The 19972-nt window shown below is 45.8% G+C and overlaps 1 protein-coding gene and 1 long non-coding RNA gene across 10 annotated transcripts in view; one reads left to right on the top strand and one right to left on the bottom strand.

Moving 5' to 3' along the window:
• CDK5RAP2 (CDK5 regulatory subunit associated protein 2) overlaps positions 1 to 17773 on the bottom strand; it is a 62536-nt gene extending 44763 nt beyond the window's left edge. For 8 of the 9 annotated variants that reach the window (XR_005553952.1, XM_039321463.1, XM_039321469.1 and 5 more), the window contains exons 1-12: positions 17463 to 17773; positions 15896 to 15963; positions 14796 to 14863; positions 13227 to 13337; positions 12907 to 12983; positions 12066 to 12189; positions 10825 to 11018; positions 9848 to 9983; positions 8954 to 9007; positions 8343 to 8462; positions 7633 to 7725; positions 6317 to 6535 (exon numbers count right to left, since the gene is read on the bottom strand). Coding sequence is in view for 8 of the 9 variants with exons in the window: in XM_039321463.1 (XP_039177397.1) it covers positions 6317 to 6535; positions 7633 to 7725; positions 8343 to 8462; positions 8954 to 9007; positions 9848 to 9983; positions 10825 to 11018; positions 12066 to 12189; positions 12907 to 12983; positions 13227 to 13337; positions 14796 to 14863; positions 15896 to 15963; positions 17463 to 17515 (1317 nt within the window). In the remaining variant the exon portion in view is untranslated. The remainder of the gene's footprint in view (positions 1 to 6316; positions 6536 to 7632; positions 7726 to 8342; positions 8463 to 8953; positions 9008 to 9847; positions 9984 to 10824; positions 11019 to 12065; positions 12190 to 12906; positions 12984 to 13226; positions 13338 to 14795; positions 14864 to 15895; positions 15964 to 17462) is intronic. The other variant, XM_039321467.1, reaches the window with a different exon arrangement.
• Positions 17726 to 19750, top strand: LOC120298114. Its single transcript, XR_005553953.1, has 2 exons — positions 17726 to 17860; positions 18144 to 19750. It is a non-coding gene; the product is annotated as an uncharacterized LOC120298114 (long non-coding RNA).
• Positions 19751 to 19972: the final 222 nt, after the last annotated feature.

The raw sequence follows: 19972 nt of genomic DNA, 5'->3' as shown, positions 1-19972 counted from the left end.
GACTTAACATCCTCGGAGCTCACCGGAGCCGCTTGCTGTATCTAACCAAGTATGGAGTCTGCCATCCTTACCGTTATTCTATTTCAGAGATCATTTAATTTCCCAGCCTGTAACTTGGGGCTTAGACTCCCTTCCGTCTTCCGAATTAGATGTAAAGGAGCAAAAATTGGGTACGGTTCATTTTGTGAGTTTTATGGACTGGCGACCCAGCGGAGCAGCTGTATCTCTCGCCTGCCGTTAATAGAATGGGAACGCGACGCGGCTCGCTCACAGAAGCTTCCCACAAAACCAGCCCTCAAAAAGAGATTGCCGTTAAGGAAACACTGGGGCGTGCTTTTAACTCCCCTTGCCTGCGGAATGAGCAGAGATTTCACACCCAGAGCTCTGCTGCAATGTATTTAACATCAGGAACTCTGTGTGTGCGTGTGCGTGCATTTTGCACACTTCGACAAACAAGTGGGGAGCTCGGTCCTCCACCTGCGACAACAATGGAGCCTAAATATTCTGTTGCTAAATGAGAGGTTAGTTGAATTCTGCCCCATTTTACGACTTGTCTTGTCACTGCAGTTGTTAAATTAGCAACAGGGTTGTTAAATGAGTCGGGGATCTCCCCCCATTGACTTTTGCTCGTCAGAAGAACACGAAAGGGGATCAGTGACACCCCCCCTCGGGGACACTGCGACCGTCATAAATGTGAGTCAGTGGCCAAGCCTCTGAATTTTGATCACGTGACCCTGGGAACGTGGCAACAGTGGCGTGAAAAACAGTCCCAAGTCTCTTTTTTCAGTGCTGTTGTAACTTCAGTCACTAAATGGACTGTTTTAAGCCGAGGACTGCCTGTGTGTATTTTCCAAAAACATGCGTGCAACCCATGGAAACCAACCTAGCAATATTGTTCAATTTTCCAGACAGAAAAATCTGAGAAGTGGGCGGGTGTCTCGTTAGCTTTTCAAAAGTTCTAACTTGCCCACTTGCTTTGATGAGGTCAAGATTCTGGTATCAAGCTGGTCCTTAGAAGACAAAGGCCATAAATAAGAATAGAATAGAATAGAATAGAATAGAATAGAATAGAATAGAATAGAATAGAATAGAATAGAATAGAATAGGGAATAAGGAATAGAGAATAGAATAGAGAATGAAAGAATAGAGCAGAGCAGAGTAGAGTATAATAGAATAGAATAGAATAGAATAGAGAATAGAATAGAATAGAATAGAATAGAATAGAATAGGGAATAAGGAATAGGGAATAGAATAGAGAATGAAAGAGTAGAGTAGAGTAGAGTAGAGTAGAGTAAAATAGAACAGAATAGGGAATAGGGAATAGGGAATAGAATAGAATAGAATAGAATAGAATAGAATAGAATAGAATAGAATAGAATAGAATAGAATAGAATAGAATAGAATAGAATAGAACAGAACAGGATCAAATATTGGATTTGGGTCTAGGACGACTCACTGCAGCCAACTCTCCATGGGAGAATTCAACACTGTATTAATTGTTTCAGTTACTTTTATTAGTGGTGACCGTGTTTTTTTTAATCGAAATTATTGCAACTTTTATCATCCTGGATTCACTTTATTATCGGCCAGGGTTCCCTCAAAAATTAATTTCACTTCAAAACCCAAAGACCCAGCAACCCCGGAAGAAAAAAATAATAATAATCGGGAAGCTTCTATCCTGGATATAATTAGATTTCTGTACGCACACAAACACAGATGCACCTGGCTGTAAAGCATGGCGCTCATCTGCCACTTGGTAGCTTTTCATCACGGCTGGGCGAATTACACAGCTGTCCTTTCCAGCCCCAAATATCCTAAATATCAATATTAGAGAATTTATAGAGCTCAGGGTTGAGCTGTGGAGTCCTCGGTGCTCTCTGTTTGCTCACATTAAATCCAAAAGCACTAGGGAATTCTTGGAAGCTCTGCACTCAGATGTCATGGTTCCGACAGATGAACCTCTTCAAAGAATTTCGAGGTATTGTTTACCTTAAAGAATCTTTATTCGAGCAGCATAGCATCGGCACGTACATAGGCCAAGCCAAACGGCCTCTTCTCAGCCACACCTAGTGCCAAGGAGACGAAGCGGTCCTACCCCCCCCCCTGTAGTTTTGCAATAGTGACACCACAAAAGCAATCTTCACTTCGGCAGGCTGACTGAACAAACAGGGTCCCCGAGCTATTTTTAAACTTGAACTCGGGGCCGTCTTTGCTTCCCAGCTGCCAAGAGAGAGACGGGCGAAAAAATCTATAAGACTGAATTAAGTCCTTCGAACGCCGCGGCACCAAGCTGACTCCCCCGTGGAAGTCATTTTACAATGCCCTCCTGGCTTAGCTGCTCTCCATGCCCAAAACTTTCCATCCTCCAAGAATTCATAAAAAAGCCCAAAGCAGAAAATCAAGGCTCAAAATAAACATATTGCAGCACTTCCCCATTATCAAAATCCGGACGCTTGCAACTGGCTCATATTTAATAATAATAATAATAATAATAATAATAATAATACCAATAGTGATAGGCTCCTTGGGTGCAATCCCAAAACAACTGGAGCACCACTTGAACATCATTGGCATTGACAAATTCGCTATTAGTCAATTGCAAAAGGCAGCCTTACTAGGAACTGCTTCCATCCTGCGACAATATCTGTAATATCATCAAACATCCACATCTGCCTATCCCAGGTCCTGGGTAAGGACTTGATAGGTAGACAAAATGCCAAATTCAGTCTGAACATCTGGCTGACTGTGCAATGATCCATGATAATGATAATAATACAACAACAAACAACAAAACAACAAAACAACAACAACAACAATAATAATAATAATAATAATAATAAAGTTGGAAGGCACCTTGGAGGTCTTCTAGTCCAACCCCTTGCTCAGGCAGGAAAACCTGTACAGACAAATGGCTGTCCAGTCTCTTCTTAAACACCTCCAGTTTTGGAGCATTCACAGCTTCTGGAGGCAGGTTGTTCCACTGGTTAATTGTTCTCACTGTCTGGAAATTTCTCCTTAGTTCTAGGTTGCTTCTCTCCTTGATTAGTTTCCATCCGTTGCTTCTTCTCCTGCCTTCAGAGGCTTTGGAGAATAGCTTGACTCCCTCTTCTTTGAGGCAGCCCCTGAGATATTGGAACACTGCTATCATGTCCCCCCTCGTCCTTCTCTTCATTAAACTAGACATACCCAATTCCAGCAACCGTTCCTTGTATGTTTCAGCCTCCAGTCCCCTAATCATCTTTGTTGCTCTTCTCTGGACTCTTTCTAGAGTCCCAATAACTTTTTTTATATCTGGTGACCAAAACTGGATGCTAAATTCCAAGTGTGGCCTTACTAAGGCCTTGTAAAGTGGTATTAACACTTCACGTGATCTTGATTCCCTCCCCGTTAATGCAGCCTAGCACTGTGTTGGCTTTTTTGGCAGCTGCAGCACACAACTGGCTCCTATTTAAGTGATTGTCCACTAGGACTCCAAGATCCTTCTCACACTTACAACTATTCAGCAAGGTATCACCTATACTACACCTGTGCATTTTTCTTGCCTAAATGTAGAACCTTACTTTTTTCACCATTAAATTTCATTTTGTTAGATAGCGCCCAGTGTTCCAGTTTGTCCAGATCCTCCTGTATCCTAAGCCTGTCTTCTGGAATGTTGGCTATTCCTGCCAGCATGGTGTCGTCTGCAAATTTGATGAGTTCCCCATCTATCCCCTCGTCCAAATCGTTGATGAAGACGTTGACGGTCGCAGTGTCCTGGGGGGTGTGTGTCAAGTGATCCCCTTTTGCGACCTTCTGACACACAAAGTCAAGGGGGGGAACCCCAGTTCACTTAACAACCGTGTGTCTGATTTAACAGCTGCAGTGAGTCACTTAATAAGCGTGACAAGAAAAGTCGTAAAATGGAGCAAAACTCAGACCTAACAATCGCCTTGCTTGGCAATGTGAATTTTGGACTTAACTCAGGTCATAAATCAAGGATTATCTCCTCATCCACTTTAGGCCCGTCAAGAGTTTTACAAAACAAAATAATCATATATTTTTTTCGGAATTCATAAACCCTGGCAAGGGAAGCCGTTTACATCGGAAGACAATGTGGCTAAGAAGGGGATGATGGTTTTCCTAAAGCTGAAGTTTTCCTTCTCCACTGGTAGTCCTCATCTTACGACCACAACCCAGCCTAAAATTTATGTTGCTAAGTGCATTCAGTGGGTTTTGCCCCATTTTGCGACGACTTTTTCTGTCAGGAAAACTGACACCCGATGTTAGCAGCGTTGACACCAGGCTTGCTAAGCGAATCACCGCAGAGGTTAAACTAGTAACACGGTTGTTAAGTGGATCTGGCTTCCCTATTGTTGTGTGTGTGTGTCAGAAGGTCGCAAAACGGGATCGCAGTGATCCTCCCCCGGGGGCACTGCAACCGTCATAAATGTGAGTCAGTGGTTAAGCATCCAAAGGTAAATCAGGTAACCCTGGGGATGCTGCCACGGTTATGAGTGTGGAATCTGGTCATAAGTCAGTTTTTTTTCAGCCGGATGGTCACTAACTGAACTGTTTTTAAGTCAAGGACGACCTCTATTGATAAAAGATTCGTTTCAGATGCTGGAAATGGGCTCCTAGGTTCCTGTTGCCCACAACTGCAGGAAAGGCCAGACCTTCTCAAGGCCTTTTGCAGGCTCACCCAAACAGAACAAAGAAAAAAACAACCCTGTCCCCAACCCCGTCCGTGGACCGGTACCGGGCCACAGCATGCCAGCAACTGCATGCCAGTAACCACACAAACAAAGTCCCATCTGTGAGATGCATGCAGGCAGCACACAAAACCACACACCCTCCAGTCCATGGAAAAACCTTTCTCTACAGAACCGGTCCCCAGTGCCCAAAAGATTGGGAACCTTTGCAGTAAGGAACAACACTGCGCCCGTACTTCAGTCATATGTAAGTAGATCACGCAAAAAGAGGGTGAACGTGTTGTGGCCATTTGTGGAGAGAGACACCCCTCTGCTGGCTTGAAGTAGGATGACAGCAGCAGATCTACAAGATGGGACTTTGGGTTTTCCTAAATTGCACTCAACGTAGGAATAGCTAATCCTGTAGGACAGGGGTCCCCAACACCCGGTCCGTGGCAGGCCAGTAACTGGTCCGCACAAACAAGCAAAGCCCCATCTGCAGGACGCAGGCAGCACACAAAACCATGCACGGAAAAACTTCTCTCCACATAACTGGTCCCTGGTACCCAAAAGGTTGGGGACATCTGCTGTAGAAGATGAGCAGGCTGAGCAGGAAGGCGGAGTCAAATGTGTCATCGGTTTGGAATCATTGCGTAGCCATAAGAGTCTCGGGTTCCAGCTCCCCGGCCCATTTTTGCCTTTTGTGTTTTAGACCCACCCAAAGCTCTTGAATTAGCTCAATCTAAGTCCTTTAATGCAGCCAAGAAATTAAAAGACACTTGCTTCTGGGGAGGAAAGCTATGGCAAATCTAGACAGCATAGTAAAAAGCAGAGATATCACCCTGCCAACAAAAGTGCGTATAGTCAAGGCCATGGTTTTCCTAGTTACAATGTATGGCTGTGAAAGTTGGACCATAGGAAAGGCTGAGCACCAAAGAATGGAGGTCTTTGAACTATGGTGCTGGAGAAGACTCCCCTGGACTGCAAGGCGATCAAACCAGTCAGTCCTAGAGGAGATCAACCCCGACTGCTCTGGGGCAGGCCAGATCCTGAAGTTGAAACTCAAGTACTTTGGCCACCTAAGAAGGAAGGATTCATTGGAGCCTAATGCTGGGAAAGATGGAGGGCAAAAGAAGAAGGGGACGACAGAGAAGGAGGTGGCTGGATGGAGTCACTGAAGCAGCAGGTATGAACTTCAATGGACTCCAGAAGATGGTAGAGGACAGGAAGGCCTGGAGGAACGTGGTCCATGGGGTCGCAATGGGTCGGACACGACTTCGCAACTAACAACAACAAAGTCCTTTAAGGCAGGGGATCACATAGGGACACCGCAAATGGTCGTAAGTCACTATTTTCTTCATCACTAAACGAACAGTTGTAATTCAAGGACTGTTTTGGAGGTGTTTTATTTTAACACCACCACCACCCCCACCGTCCCCCAAGTTCCAGGAACGTGTTAAGATGTTTTGATGGGACAAAGGCCTGTTTGGTGCTTCAGAGAACACAGGAGAACATTCCGATATCCAAAATATTTCTTACTGTCCACTTTCGACCCGGAAGCTTTGGGCATCAAACGGCGCCAACCTTGCAATCCTATTTATTCCAAAGTGCAAAAGAAAGAGAGAGAAAAAAAGTGGCCCCACACTCACGTGGATGGTTTTGTCACTCTGGTTCTTCTGCAGCTGAGCTTCTTCTAATTCTCTGCTCAGCTTCTCCTTCTCAAGAAGAAGCTCGCTTAGCTCCTGCTCGGTCCTCTTCAGCTTCCGTTGCAGCTTCCGGTTCTCGGTGTCCTTGGTCAGGTTCTGCGAGCGCAGGTCCGCCAGCAGACTCTCCTTCTCCATCAGCACTTCCCGAGACTCTTCGGCACCCTGGGAGAAAAAAAATAAAATAAAATAAAATAAAAGGTTACGACAGCCTTTTCCCCGTAGATAGACTTGGTTTTAAAGCTGGTGGTTGGTGTTGGTGTTGTTTTAATAGATGCGTGACTAAACGTTGTGCCTTGGGATGGCACTCTTTTCTCTTACATCAGAAGCGGTATAGACCCCTCGTAAGGTGGGCCAACTCCATGAAGTTCTTGGTGGTCTCTGAGCTGCGTGGCTTTCTTGCAGACGTTTCATGACCCAACTAGGTAATATTATGAGTGTTGGAGGAGGAGGAGGAGGACGACGACGACGACAATGACAGTGGGTTCCTTGGTGCTCTCTGAGCTTGCTTGTTTTCGTGAAGACATTTCATGACCTAACTAGGTAATATCATCAGTGCTAGAAGGGAGGGGGATTTGCTGAGAGGAGGAGGAGAAGGAGGAGGAGGAGAACTGTAGGCTCTTTGGTGCTCTCTGAGCTGAGTTGTTTTCTTGCAGACATTTCATGAACCAACTAGGTAATAGCATCAGTGCTAGAAGGGAGGGGGTTTGCTCTCTGTTTATATACAGTTCCTTCTAGAACAGATGGTGTAACTGGGTCATGGCATGTCTGCTAAAAACAAATAAACTCACCAAGGTCATTGTCGTCGTCCTCCTCCTCCTCCTCCACTCCACAAACCACATTCCCTTCTAAAACACCAATGATGTTACCTATTTGGGTCAGAAAAATCTGCAAGAAAAAACACTAAGCTAAGAGACCACCAAGGACCTCACAGTTCTCCTGCTCCTCCTCCTCTCCACAAACCGCACTCCCTTCTAACACTGATGACGTTACCTAGTTGGGTCCTGAAATGTCTGCAAGAAAACAACCAAACTCAGACAACACCAAGGGCCCCACAATGCCCCTCTTCTTCCCCCTCCCCCTCCCCATCCCCCTCTTCCCTTTCACTCCACAAACTCGACTCCCTTCTAACACTGATGGTGTTACTTAATCGGGTCTTGAGACGTCCGCAAGAGAACCACCCAGCTCAGAGAGCACCAAAGGCCCCACAATTCCACCCTGAGCTACAGATACGACTATCTACTCCGTCTCCTTTGCCCAACCTTGAATTTCTGCATCTGATCTTGGGGACTGGACTCTCCAGGCTTGACCCACAACGCTTTCAGGCCTTCTATTTCAGAAGCGAGTTCTGCATTCTAAAACAAGATGAAAGAATAATATATATATGTATGTATGTATGTATGTATGTATGTATGTATATTCTGAGGTTTTCGCGAGTGTTTGTATGTAGGTCTTTGGTTATTCGGGTTTTCTCCCGTGTAAAATTGGAAGTGTCTTGGCGACGTTTCGACGAAGTCCCATTCGTCATCTTCAGGCTGGTGTTTTCAGCTTCGTGCTCCTTGAAGAATGAGGAGCACGAAGAAGATGCCCTGGTTCGAATCCCATAAAGGGTGTGGGTAGCTGATGAGAACTAATGAGTCCGAAATAGCTATACTAGTCTCCCACTTAAATCTTTAACTCTTTGTCAGCAAAAAGAAATCTGAACTTGTAACGTATCGCAGTTGTGACGTGAGCCTGCTTAACGCCCCTAGTTGGGGGAGGGGCTGCAAGGCAAAAGAGATTATAAAGAAGTAGAGCTGCAGTATAGCAGTCAAAATGCCAAGGTGCAATCAATCAGACCGGTCTGTCTGAAAAACGTTCTTATATGCATAGATGGAAACCAGCAGTGATCACAAAGGGGACTTTCGGTCAGATGCAGCCAAATATACTTCTATATTTTGATATATTCTTCAACCTCCAAGGCCACGCCTACCTCCTTTTCCTTGGTTTTCAAAACAAGGGTGAGTCCCTGGATGGTCTTGTCTCGTTTCAGCGCGTTTCTCTTTTCGGCAGAAAGCTCCGTTTCCCGTTCGCGAAGGTCGTTCTGGAGATGCTGGAAGTTTTTTGGGGGAAAATGTGAATGCAAAAGGCAACTCAATGTTAAACATGCACACGTGGTATGGCGCCGCGTTGTTGCTGAGCCAGAATGGCGCAGCGGTTAGAATGCAGCCTTGCAGGCTAAACTCTGCTCGCTGCCAGGAGTTCGATCCTGACCGGATCGAGATTGACTCAGCTTCCCATCCTTCTGAGGTGGGTAAAATGAGGACCCAGATTGTTGGGGGGGGGGCAATAGGCTGACTCTGTAAACTGCTTAGAGAGGGCTGTAATGCACCGTGAAGCGGTCTATAAGTCTAAGTGCTCTTGCTATCATTGCTCCAGAATAGACAAGAGGAAAATGTTGGGGCTGCAGAAGAATGAATCACAGCTAAATGCTTCAGGAAAAACATTTTCCTTGCTTTTAGAAATTTGAATTGTAAGAGAAAAAGCTATCTAAAATACCCCTCCGGACATGTCAGAGTTCTGAGTGCAGAGCAAGTGCCATACCTCAATCCTTTTTTCAAGGTCTTTTTTTTCACTGCTGAATTCAGTCCTGGGAACCTACAAGAATAAAGACATTTTTAACTTCAGCAAAATAACAAAAAAAAAAAAAACCAGAGATGACTGTTTGTTATTGCCACATCAGCACAGAAAACACTGAGGAATGGGAACAGAGGAGAATCGTATTGTGAATTCATGAGGACTAGAATCCTATAATCCCAGCATGGATGGATGGATGGATAAGAAGGATGGATGGATGGGTGGATAGATGGATGGATGGATGGGATGGATCAATGGGATGGATGGAAGTATGGATGGGATAGGATGGATGGATGGATGAATAGATGCATGGCATGGGATGATGGGATGGATGGGATCGACAGACGGATGGAGGGATGGAGGGATGGATAGATGGAATGGATGAATGAATGGGATGGATAGGAAGAATGGATGGAAGGACAGATGGATGGATAGATGGATGGGTGGATGGGTGGGATGGATCAATGGGATGGATGGAAAGATAGATGCATGGTATGGGATGGATGGGATCGACAGATGGATGGAGGGATGGAGAGATGGATGGATGGAATGGATGAATGAATGGGCTGGATAGGAAGAATGGATGGAAGGATAGATGGATGGATAGGTGGATGGGTGGGATGGATCAATGGGATGGATGGAAAGATAGATGCATGGTGATGGATGGGATCGACAGATGGATGGAGGGATGGAGAGATGGATGGATAGATGGATGGAGGGATGGATGGATAGATGCATAGTATGATATGGATGGGATGGGATGGATGGGGTGAATGGGATGGGATGGGATGGGATGGATGGACATCCAGCTTACTGACCAATTTACAGACCCTCCTTCGCAATCTCCCATGTTTTCCTCACCTCCAAGGCCTTGTCTTCTTCCTCATTCAATGCATCACTAGGAGCTTGGCTTTCTCCTGACGGTCTCCCCTGTCCTTCCTCCAAGAGCTGGACCGCATTTTTCCTTTCCAGAGAGAGCCTCAGTTGCTCTATGCACCTACAAGCACAACACCAGCCTCTTACACCACGGGCAGGAAGAAAGCGAGCAGAGCCCAAAGGCTGATTTGCTCGCAGGATAAGAGTCTCTCCTGCTAGGGCCTCCCCATCTAGACTGCAAAGAGGGGATGGGGGTGGATGGCCCAAGCTGACTTCATGAGGGTCCAACCAATAAACCCACCTAGCTAAAAGACAGCAAACCTTTGGGGTAACAAGTAGCAGCCCAACCTGTCCTTTTTCCAAAGGTACTTTTCCAAAAAAAAGCAATTGGGACTTTCTTGGTTCTTTTCCTTAAAAATGGTTCTCTTCCCATCCAAATCCCAAAGATGCTTTTTTTTTTCAGGAGGCAACTGGACTTTTGATTTGAAGACGTTTCGCTTCTCCTCCAAGAAGCTTCTTCGGCTCTGACTGGCTGGTGGGAAAATGGAAGGATTTATACTCCTTGCAGACCGCTGGTCATTTGCCTTCTTTCAGAGAGTCCTGGAGGCCACTTGGAGGTCTACCTGTGTCCTCAGGATCACCTGAGCGGTGCAAATGGGCGTGGAGCCTTCTTGGAACTGCTGGATGTACATTTTTCCCTTCTCCACCATCCGGTCAGAGCTGAAGAAGCTTCTTGGGTGAGAAGCGAAACGTCTTCGAAGGAAAACAAAGAAAGTCCAGTTGCCTCTTGAAAAAAAAAAGCACCTTTGGGATCACCAGGACCATCCCAGAAGCTTCTTCAGTTCAAGAAGTTCTTCATCCAGGATCCGAAGACGCTTCTGGGATGAGAAGCGAAATATTTTCAAGCGAATTTAAAAACAAAAAAAACCTCAACAAAGTCCAGTTGGCTTTGGGAAAAGCACCTTAGGGACAACCACGGCTTGGGCGATCCAGAAGCTCCACAGGCATTCAACCTGTCCTTTTCTTCCAGCATTGCTGCGACATCCAGATCTTTGAGGATCAAAGAGAGCTGCTCTTCCACAGCCAGGCGCTGGACTCTTTCGCGCTCCGTCAAAGCAAACGCTTTCTCTACTTCTTCCCGGGCCGTGCGAACATCCTGCGCTCGGAAAGCAAAAAAAAAAAAAAAGGGGGGGGGTGGGATATTGAAACCAAGGGATCTTTCAAGCCAGCTCACAGTCTGCACCACCCAGCTCAGAAAAGACCACCCAATTGAATATATTTCTGTTCTGACTCCATCAAAAGACTCTGCCAGGCTTAGTAGGATAAATAATACAATTTCAAACAGAGGCAGTGCAATCTTAAAAGCTCAGCTATTATAAACACCGAACAAAATAAAAGTAGGAAATGTTTGATCGCAATCAAAAGGCAATGCAATAAAAAAAAAAACCAATCCACCTCTGTATGGCATACTAGGATAAATAATACAATTTCAAACAGAGGCAGTGCAATCTTAAGAGCTCAAGCCTCGTAAAAAGGACAATAAAAATACACATTTTGCCCCGTCCGTTGTCGGGAATAACTGCAGAGTTCGCCGCTCGTACTGAGCACAGCCCTTGGGACCCAAAAAATTATGGGAGGTCCTATGCACACTGGCCACAGTTTCATGCAGCTAGTCCTCAATTTGCAAGTTTGTTTAGTGACCGCTCAAAAGTTACAACGGTGCTGAAAAAAAAAAGGGAGTTAGGACCGTTTTTCCTACTTATGACCGTTGCAGCATCCCCGTGGTTCTGTGTTCAAAATTCAGATGCTTTGCAACTGGCATGTACTTAGGACAGTTGCAGCATCCGTGGGTCACGTGATCATCCTTTGCAAACTTCGGACAGGCAAAGTCAATGGGGAAGGCAGGTTCACACAACAACTCTTAAGAGCAGTGATTCACAACTGTGGCAAGGTCGTAAAATGGGGCAAAAGTCACTTAGCAACTGTCTGACTTAGCCACAGAAATGTGGGGCTCAAGCTGTGTTCGTAAGTGGAGGATTACCCCTATTTAGAAAGTGCCCCGTCCTTAGTGTCCAAAACTCAGGATGGAAGAAGTGGCCATCACCTGCAACTTTTCCTTGGGATTCTGATTGCTGGCCAACTCCAGCCAAAGCTTCCCAAAGGCTCAAAATTCCCATAAATTCCAGGAAATGTCAAGACTTGCCTCCTCTAAAAGCCGGATCCTGCTAGTCAAGCTTGCTTCTACTTCCTGGACTTTCTTCTCTGCGTCTTGCTTCAGACGCCGGATTTCAGCATCGCCACCCTGGGCCAAGCTTTCGACGGCTTTCCTGCAAAGGCCAAACACAGGACTGTCGAGGAGACGAACCGCAGCAGAAGACTGAAGGAGGGAGCTGCTGTCCAGCTGGACCTTCCTTCTCAACCCTTCTCCGCCTAGGATGGAGATTCCTCCCTCACCAGCTTGGCTGGCAGACGGGAAGGGGACAATTTGTCATAGTCAATTCACAATTCACCATGGTCAATTCACCATGGTCAGCACGCCAAGGCCAGCTCATCATGGCCAACTCACCAAGGCCAACTCACTATGACCAACGCATTATGGCCAATTCACCGTGGCCAACTCACTATGGGCAGGTCGCCATGGCCAGCTCACCAAGGCCAACTCACCAAGGCCAACTCACTATGGCCAATTCACCAAGGCCAACTCACTATGGCCAATTCATCATGGCCAACTCACCACGGCCACCTCACCATGGCTAACTTGTTGCAGGACAATTTAACAATTCTATTAAATCATTTTAAATAAATTAAACATTGTTTTAATTTTTGCCATTCCCATTTCATTCTGTCCCTCCTTTGGCATTCTTTCTTGAAGGATTCTATTCCACCCTTCCGTTGATCTTAGCGTAACTCTCATCCCGTGGCGGGTTGCCCATGGCGAGTTGGCTGCAATTGTCACAGACCCGAGGGGAAGGCTGGGCACACGCACCAGAAACACAATTAAACAAGGAGGGCCACCCACACATTAACGGCAGGGAAATACTCACGAAGCTTTCCGGAGCAACTGCTCTCGTTCCTGAAGCTCCCGTTTCACACTCTCCAATTCGACTTTGAGCTCAATGTTCTAACAGAAAGAAAAGTTGTAAAAACTTGGGTGGTTTTTTTTTCTCCCACAAGGAATTTGTGCAGGGCAGTTTCCTATTCCCACAACCGAAATGGAGGGCAAACTTTGGCTGGCACTGGTGAGGGACAGACTCTGAGCAGGCACCGGGACAATCTACACAAGGCAAGGGAGGTACACATTTGTGTTCTGCCCCGGGGCCCGTACGGACACTAGGAACCGCAAAGAACACCACCCGACACTTACAATTCGGTAGACGTCATCATGGGGACCCTCAAACTTCTGCTGAATCCGATCTTCCAGGAAATAGATGCGAAGTTTCAAGTTGAAATTCTCCTTCCGCAGCTCCGTGATTTGCTGGCGAAAGAAGGGAAGGGTTTTCCAAGCAACCAGTGAATTTTGCTGCAGTTGTAAAGTTGTGAATCTGGCTTCCCCCCCCCCCCCGTTGACTTTGCTTGTCAGAAAGTTGCGAAAGGGGATCACGTGACCCCGGGACACGGCCACCGTCATAAATATGAGTCAGTTGCCAAGCGTCCGAATTCAGATCACGTGACCCTGGGGAATGCTGCGACGGCCGTTAAGTCTGAAAAACGGTCACAAGTGACTTTTTTCAGTGTCGTCGTTAGCTTTTAGATTAGCTAACCTTTATCGTCATTTTTTTCCCCCCTGTGGGCACGACGGCACACGTTAAAAATGAAATTGAGTTGCTTGCTCTCAAGGTGCACACATACATAACACACACATTTAAACCATACTACAGTAGTGGCCAAAATTGTAGAAACCTTTTAGAAAAAAATGTATTTTTGAGGTTTGACGGCTAATAACACCACTTTTTTGGGGGGGGAGTAGTACCATAAAATTATATATCAATGTAAAGGTGATTTAATCAAGAATGTAATGCAACAAAGTTTGTTCAATTATCTGTACTGTGTTCTATGAAAAGCTGCAGCCAAAGAACCAGAAACAGGAAGCACAACTTGCTTAGGTTGATCTCAGGTAGCTTTCCTTCATCTGACTGTAGCCAATGAGGTACAATGAGTGTTTAGAGAGCCAATCAGGTGTCATCTTGTTTTGGCCATGAGCCAATCAGATCACAGTAGGATCCAGTTATTGATCTCCTGTATTGAAGCTGAGAGGAGGACATTTGTCAGTGTGTTATGTGATGGCTATTAAGTTGGTTGGGTTTTTTTTGGTGTTCTTTCCTTGAGCTTGTAAGATGTAATAAAATTAAAGTCATGGTGCAAAGAGTCGACGGGTCGCCCAGAAAGCAATGTAAAATAGTATTATTAAGCGAACAAGGCTACCGTTATAAAGAAATTAGAAGAAAAATGGGTGGAAACTTAGCCAAAGGTGGCATTTCTACTATACACTTTTCCCAAAAGGTTTCCACACTACTATAGATCCAACATTTACAACTATATACAATGTACTAAATGAACTGTTTTGTTGTAAGTTCGAGAACGACCTGTGTAAAACATTCATTTAAGTAAAGCAGCTGTCCCAGTCCCACTCAGCTACCACTATATCTTCCCCATCTTTGCCAGCCTTTGTTGCTAATCAAATATTGATGCTTGCACCTTCCTATTATAAAAAAACTACTCAGCTTACAAAGCAGCCTAGCATAACAAACTTCCCTAGAGGTTTGTCTAGGGAGTTTTTCCGTCATCCAAGTCATGGTTGTCCCAAAAGTGCTTTTTTCTTCCACGAGGCAACTGGACTTTCTGGTTTTTCCTTGAAGATAATTGTTGTAAGTCGAGGATTACCTTTATAGCTTAAAAAAAAAAACACACAACAAACAACCAGCCACCAACTTACATTTTCAAAATCCTTCATAGTCCGCGCCCTAGTTGGTGAAACAGTGTCTTCGGCCACCTCAAGTAACGCTGCCAAATAATCCAAATAAAGAGCAAATATTGGCGAAGACACGTACATGCACGTACAATAAATAAATAAACCTCACGCTGAACTAAATCATGCCCAAAAGAAACTCTTTGCACACATCCCCTAAAAATGCAACACGAGGCCCAAGGAGCAGCAGTATTTTTTTTTTAATTGAGAAACTTTTAAATTTATAACAGGAAAGTACAAAGAGAGGAACTCAAGTGGAAATGTCAAATAAATTTGCATTTTAAAAAAAACTTCCGACTATTTTCACAAGTTGTTTTCAAAGAACCCCAAAATAAATAATTTTTTTAGGTGTGCTGCATATTTCATATCTAGAAATTGCTTTTTATGAAGGATTAAATAATTGCCTGTTAGTGTTTTTTTTTTTTCAGATCAGAGGCACCAAATTATAGTGCAAAAATACATAAAAGAAACTGAACTGTGGAACAATTTGGCAAAGTAAGAAATACGTTGGAGCTGAACCAAAATCCCCAATAAAGGTTTTGTTTTCCTGGCTTTGGGGAAAATGTTAATAAAACACATTAAGCCCAGATTTGGGTTTAAACTACATTAGCTATACTATCTTTTCATTTTTGTTTCTAGCTTGAAAATAGAGACAGAAATCGCCATCCATTTTCAACAAATGTAGTTAGTACAAGATAAATTCTGGGGGGGGGGAAGAAAAACAGAATTCAAGGGCATTAAACACACACAGTTTGTGGCTTGCAAAAGGGATTGTGTAATTCTCCAAGAATTTATTTATTTTTTTTTCTTCCCTTGGATGGCTGTTTGCAATCACTTAGAAAAAGAAACTTGAATGCAACAAAGTTTTCCGGTGCAGACTTAATTACTTCCCTTTTGTTTCTCTTCCAAGTATTTGGGTGTTTGTTTTTTTTTCCTACTTACTTAGATACATGGCTTGAAATGCAACAGTGTATTTATATGCCAGTCTATAAAGTTTGATTTAAGTTGCATTTAAGGGATTTTTTTAAAGAGAGTTTTGGGGGATTGATTTATTTTATTTTTTTTACCTCCACCGCCTCCCACTTGATTGCGAATCTCATCTCCCGAAACGTCTGGAAGCCGGGAAAAATTGAGGCTGGGAGGAAAGAAGTTTTAAAAAATAAACTTGCAGGCCCCAGGCTAGGTCAGATGTGCCCCCCCCCACCCGCTTTTACAGCCCTGGATTACATGTCCCATCAGCGGTAGTGCCAATGGGTTTTGAGAATATCTGGATAGACGCACGTGGCTTATCCAGTCTCTGATCAATATTCAATATCTCTCCATCTTTCTTCATACGTGCATTTAAATAAATAAAAATGAATTTTCCGCCTTTCCGCTTTGCCCCCCTGCACTGAAGGTGAGCAATGGGAACTGTAGTCCAAATCAAGTGATGGGAACTGTAGTCCAAGACAAGGTGGAGGGGAAAGAGTGTAAGAGCCAGGAAGAGGGAATCTGCAGCTATCTAAGGCTAGCAGAGCCCAGATTCTCTGTCTCCTCCACCTGGGGAGGATGGGGCTTGTAGTGTGTCCCCATCTGAATGAGGAAAGCGCCCCTCCCCGCCCCGCCCCGGTTTGCTGATGTCCCCCAATCTGATCTAGCCAGAAACATGAACCCCAGGCCTGATGGGTCTTGTGTCTCCCCCACCCACCCTTTTAACTACCCTCCTGTAGGGCCGTCCACCAGATCCGCAAAGGCAGCCAAGACAAGACTCTCAGGAGATGGGAGTTGTAGTACACCCCATTGGGATCAGGACCCTATCCAGCAGGGAACCTACACTCCTATCTGGATCCCCCTTGCAAGGATCCCCTCTGCCTCCTTTCCTCCCCTCTAACCACCCTCCTGCAGCATCGCTCATCAGATCCGCAAAGGCAACCAAGACCAGACGCTCAGGGGATGGGAGTTGTAGTACACCCCATCGAGGTGAGGAAAGAGCCCCATCTACAGCCCACACCCAATCCTCATCCCCCTTGCAAGGATGCCTTCTGACCCCTTCCTCACCCTCCACCCCTCTTAACAACCCTCTTGCAGGGTGGTCCAAAGACTGGCAAGGCGGGGCCAAGCAGCCCTTGCTCGTTTCCCACCCACTCAATATAGACTGCGCCGGGCGCTGGAGGCTCCACTGAGGGGAGGGAGGGAGGGAAGGAGCCAGAGAGGCGCTTCAGCCCCGCCCCCTCGCTTTGTCTGCCGCGCGCCAGCAGGGGAGGGGTTAACTCCTCCTCCTTCCTCCCCCTCCCTTCTCCTCCTCCTCCTCCCCCCTCCCTTCTCCTCCTTCTCCCCCCTCCCTTCTCCTCCTCCTCCTCCCCCCTCCCTTCTCCTCCTCCTCCTCCTCCCTCCCTTCTCCTCCCCCTCCTCCCCCTCCCTTCTCCTCCTCCCCCCTCCCTTCTCCCCTCCTCCCCCCCCTCCCTTCCTCCTCCTCCTCCTCCCCTCTCCCCTCCTCCCCCCTCCCTTCTTCATCCTCCTCCTCCTCCTCCTCCCTCCCTTCTCCTCCCCCTCCTCCTCCTCCTCCCCCTCCCTTCTCCTCCTCCTCCCCCCTCCCTTCTCCTCCTCCTCCTCCTCCCCCCTCCCTCCTCCCGCCAACGGCCCTAACGGCTCTACCTGCTGTGGATGTCCAGCGGCAAAGTGGGGTCTTCGCCCGGGGTCGAGTCCATGGCGCGGCCCCGGGAGGCGGCGAGAGGGAGGCGGCTGACGGGTCGCGGCGGCGGCGGCGGCGCCTCTTCTTCGTGTCCGACTTTGGCGGCTGCCTCGGAATTTTAAACAACCGCATCAGGCGCTTGGGACCGCCCCGGCGGCCATCTTGGCGACGCCGGCGACGTCGCCCGGAGAAGGGCAAAGGCGGGAAGCGCAAGGCGTTGCCTATGGGCGCGACCGCCATCTTAGGGACGGGAAGCCTGGCCTCGAAGCCCGCCCCGGCGCCATCTCGCTCGAGGGAAAGAAAAGATGGGGGCCGGGCGTGTTGAGGACGTGGTTGTTGACTGGCCGGGCGCGCCTGCGCGGTGAGAGGGAGCGAGGGCGGGGAGGCGGGCGCCATCTTTGTCGAGGGCTTTTGGTACCCAGGGATGGGAGGAAGCCGAGTTAAAAGGATGATGGGCTAATTAAGATTTGGGAGATGGAGATGCGAATTCAAGTTAGGTTGGATGTGGACAGCTCTCCAAAACTGGAGGGGGGGGGGAGCAGGCAAGTCCATCAAGTCCAGGAGCGGGACCACAATTCCCATTCTCTAGTTCTGCTGCCCAGCCTGATGGGACCCGGAGTTCACTTGTCTTTTTCCTATTTCAGGTGAACGCTTCTTGAATCTCCAGTTTGGAAGAACGCATCTCATCTTTGGAGAAACAAAGCCAGCTTTGGCATCTTCTCTAAGAAAATCATCTTTATATCGTGGTTTTTTTTTAAAAAAAAAAAGTTTTAATCTGTGTTGTTTCAACATTTTAATACGCTTAAATTGTTTTTTCTATTTGTTTTACAACCTGTAAGCAGCTCAGAGATGGACAGCATTAACAGTTTAATAATAGATAATGATAATAAAAAATGTCACTTCCTGACTGCCCAGAACTGGTATTTTACAAGGCCAGGGTACTCTTGACATGCCTAGAGGCACTGTTCTCAAGCTAACTATATCCGAATGACACAGTTTCATCCTACCACAGTTGGTCCCAGCAGTCTCTATTTATCATCAAACAGAGAGGAGAAACTGTGTAGCCTTCCAGAGGTGCAATATATGTTTTATATACAGTATGTATTAATTATATTCTATTCTATATGAACTGACAGTCCTTGATTTACAATCCATTTAGCAACCGTTCGAACTTACAACAGCGCTGAAAAAACTGAATTACGACTGGTCCTTCATTTAATACCATTGCAGCACTCGCCCGATTGTGCGATAAAAATTTAGGTGTTTTGACAACCAGCACAGATTTTTTTATAATGGTTTGCAACATCCTGGGATCGTGTGAATCCCATTTGCAACTTTCCCAGCCAGCTTCCAGTTAGCAAAACGGGGGAAGCTAGATTCATTCAACAATCATACAATTCACGTAAGAACTGCAGTTAACTGTGGCAAAAACGGGTCATAATTGACTTGCCATCCCAATTGTGGTCACTAAATGAGGACTCCCTGTGGTTCTAATATTAGAGACAAAATCAATTTTTTTTAACTGTTGCAGTTTTCCGTTTGCCTCTTATACGTTCTTTCTCTGGACGCAGTTTACCGCTTCCTCTAGAAATGAGATATGAAGACGAAGTTGCATGCCACAAAATAAACTATAAACAGCCAAAACTGGGTTAGGAACAAATTGTCTACATTTTATTTGTTTTTGTTTTTTTTTAAATAACAATCTTCCGTATGAATTCCAGGAAAATTCGGATCATACTCTCACTCCTCCAATATATACAAACATACACGCACTTCCATACAGAAGGATATTTTTTTTTCCCTCAAATAAATGCATTTCGTAAGCCGAACAAATGCTTGGGATAAAAATGCTGAAAAATATAGTTGACATGCCATGTTAGAGCACATACAACTTGCATTCAGGCTCTGCAAGTCCCACTCTTAATGCAAAGAATCAGAGGCATAAATATTGCAAGATATCTGCATTAACAGATATGTATTTCAAGCTTCTTTTAAATGGATTACGTCTGTTGGACGCACACTCTATTTTGCATATCCTTAAGTGTCAAAAGGGCTTGGCGAATCATGCTAAAATTATCATACTCGCTTCGTAAATTTAAACATATTTTTTGGGGCCTGGTCTATCGCGGTACCTATTTCATTATACAGTGTCATGCCATCTCTCTACAGTTAAAACTTCATGCAATTATTTCTAGCTAGGGGTACTTCATTAAACTTAAGGGCTTTTGAGAAGGAAAAAAAAAAAGATACACACACATACACACAAAGCCTCTCTATTTATGTTTGGACACAATTTTTCCCAGGGCTTCATGGGATGGAGTCACTACTTCACGCCTTAACTGGCCCATTTCCGTGAATCGTAAAAATTACATTTTGAACACTATTTTGCTACCGCTGTCGCGGGGAACTTCACCCTTTGTTCAACCCACAACCCCGGGGATTGAAATGGCCCGTGGTTCTCGTGGATATGATT

Source organism: Crotalus tigris, unplaced genomic scaffold (assembly GCF_016545835.1).
Source record: "Crotalus tigris isolate CLP2741 ecotype Arizona unplaced genomic scaffold, ASM1654583v1 scf7180000023746.1698619, whole genome shotgun sequence".
Taxonomy (NCBI): Eukaryota; Metazoa; Chordata; class Lepidosauria; order Squamata; family Viperidae; genus Crotalus; species Crotalus tigris.
This window is presented reverse-complemented; position numbering and strand designations above follow the sequence as displayed.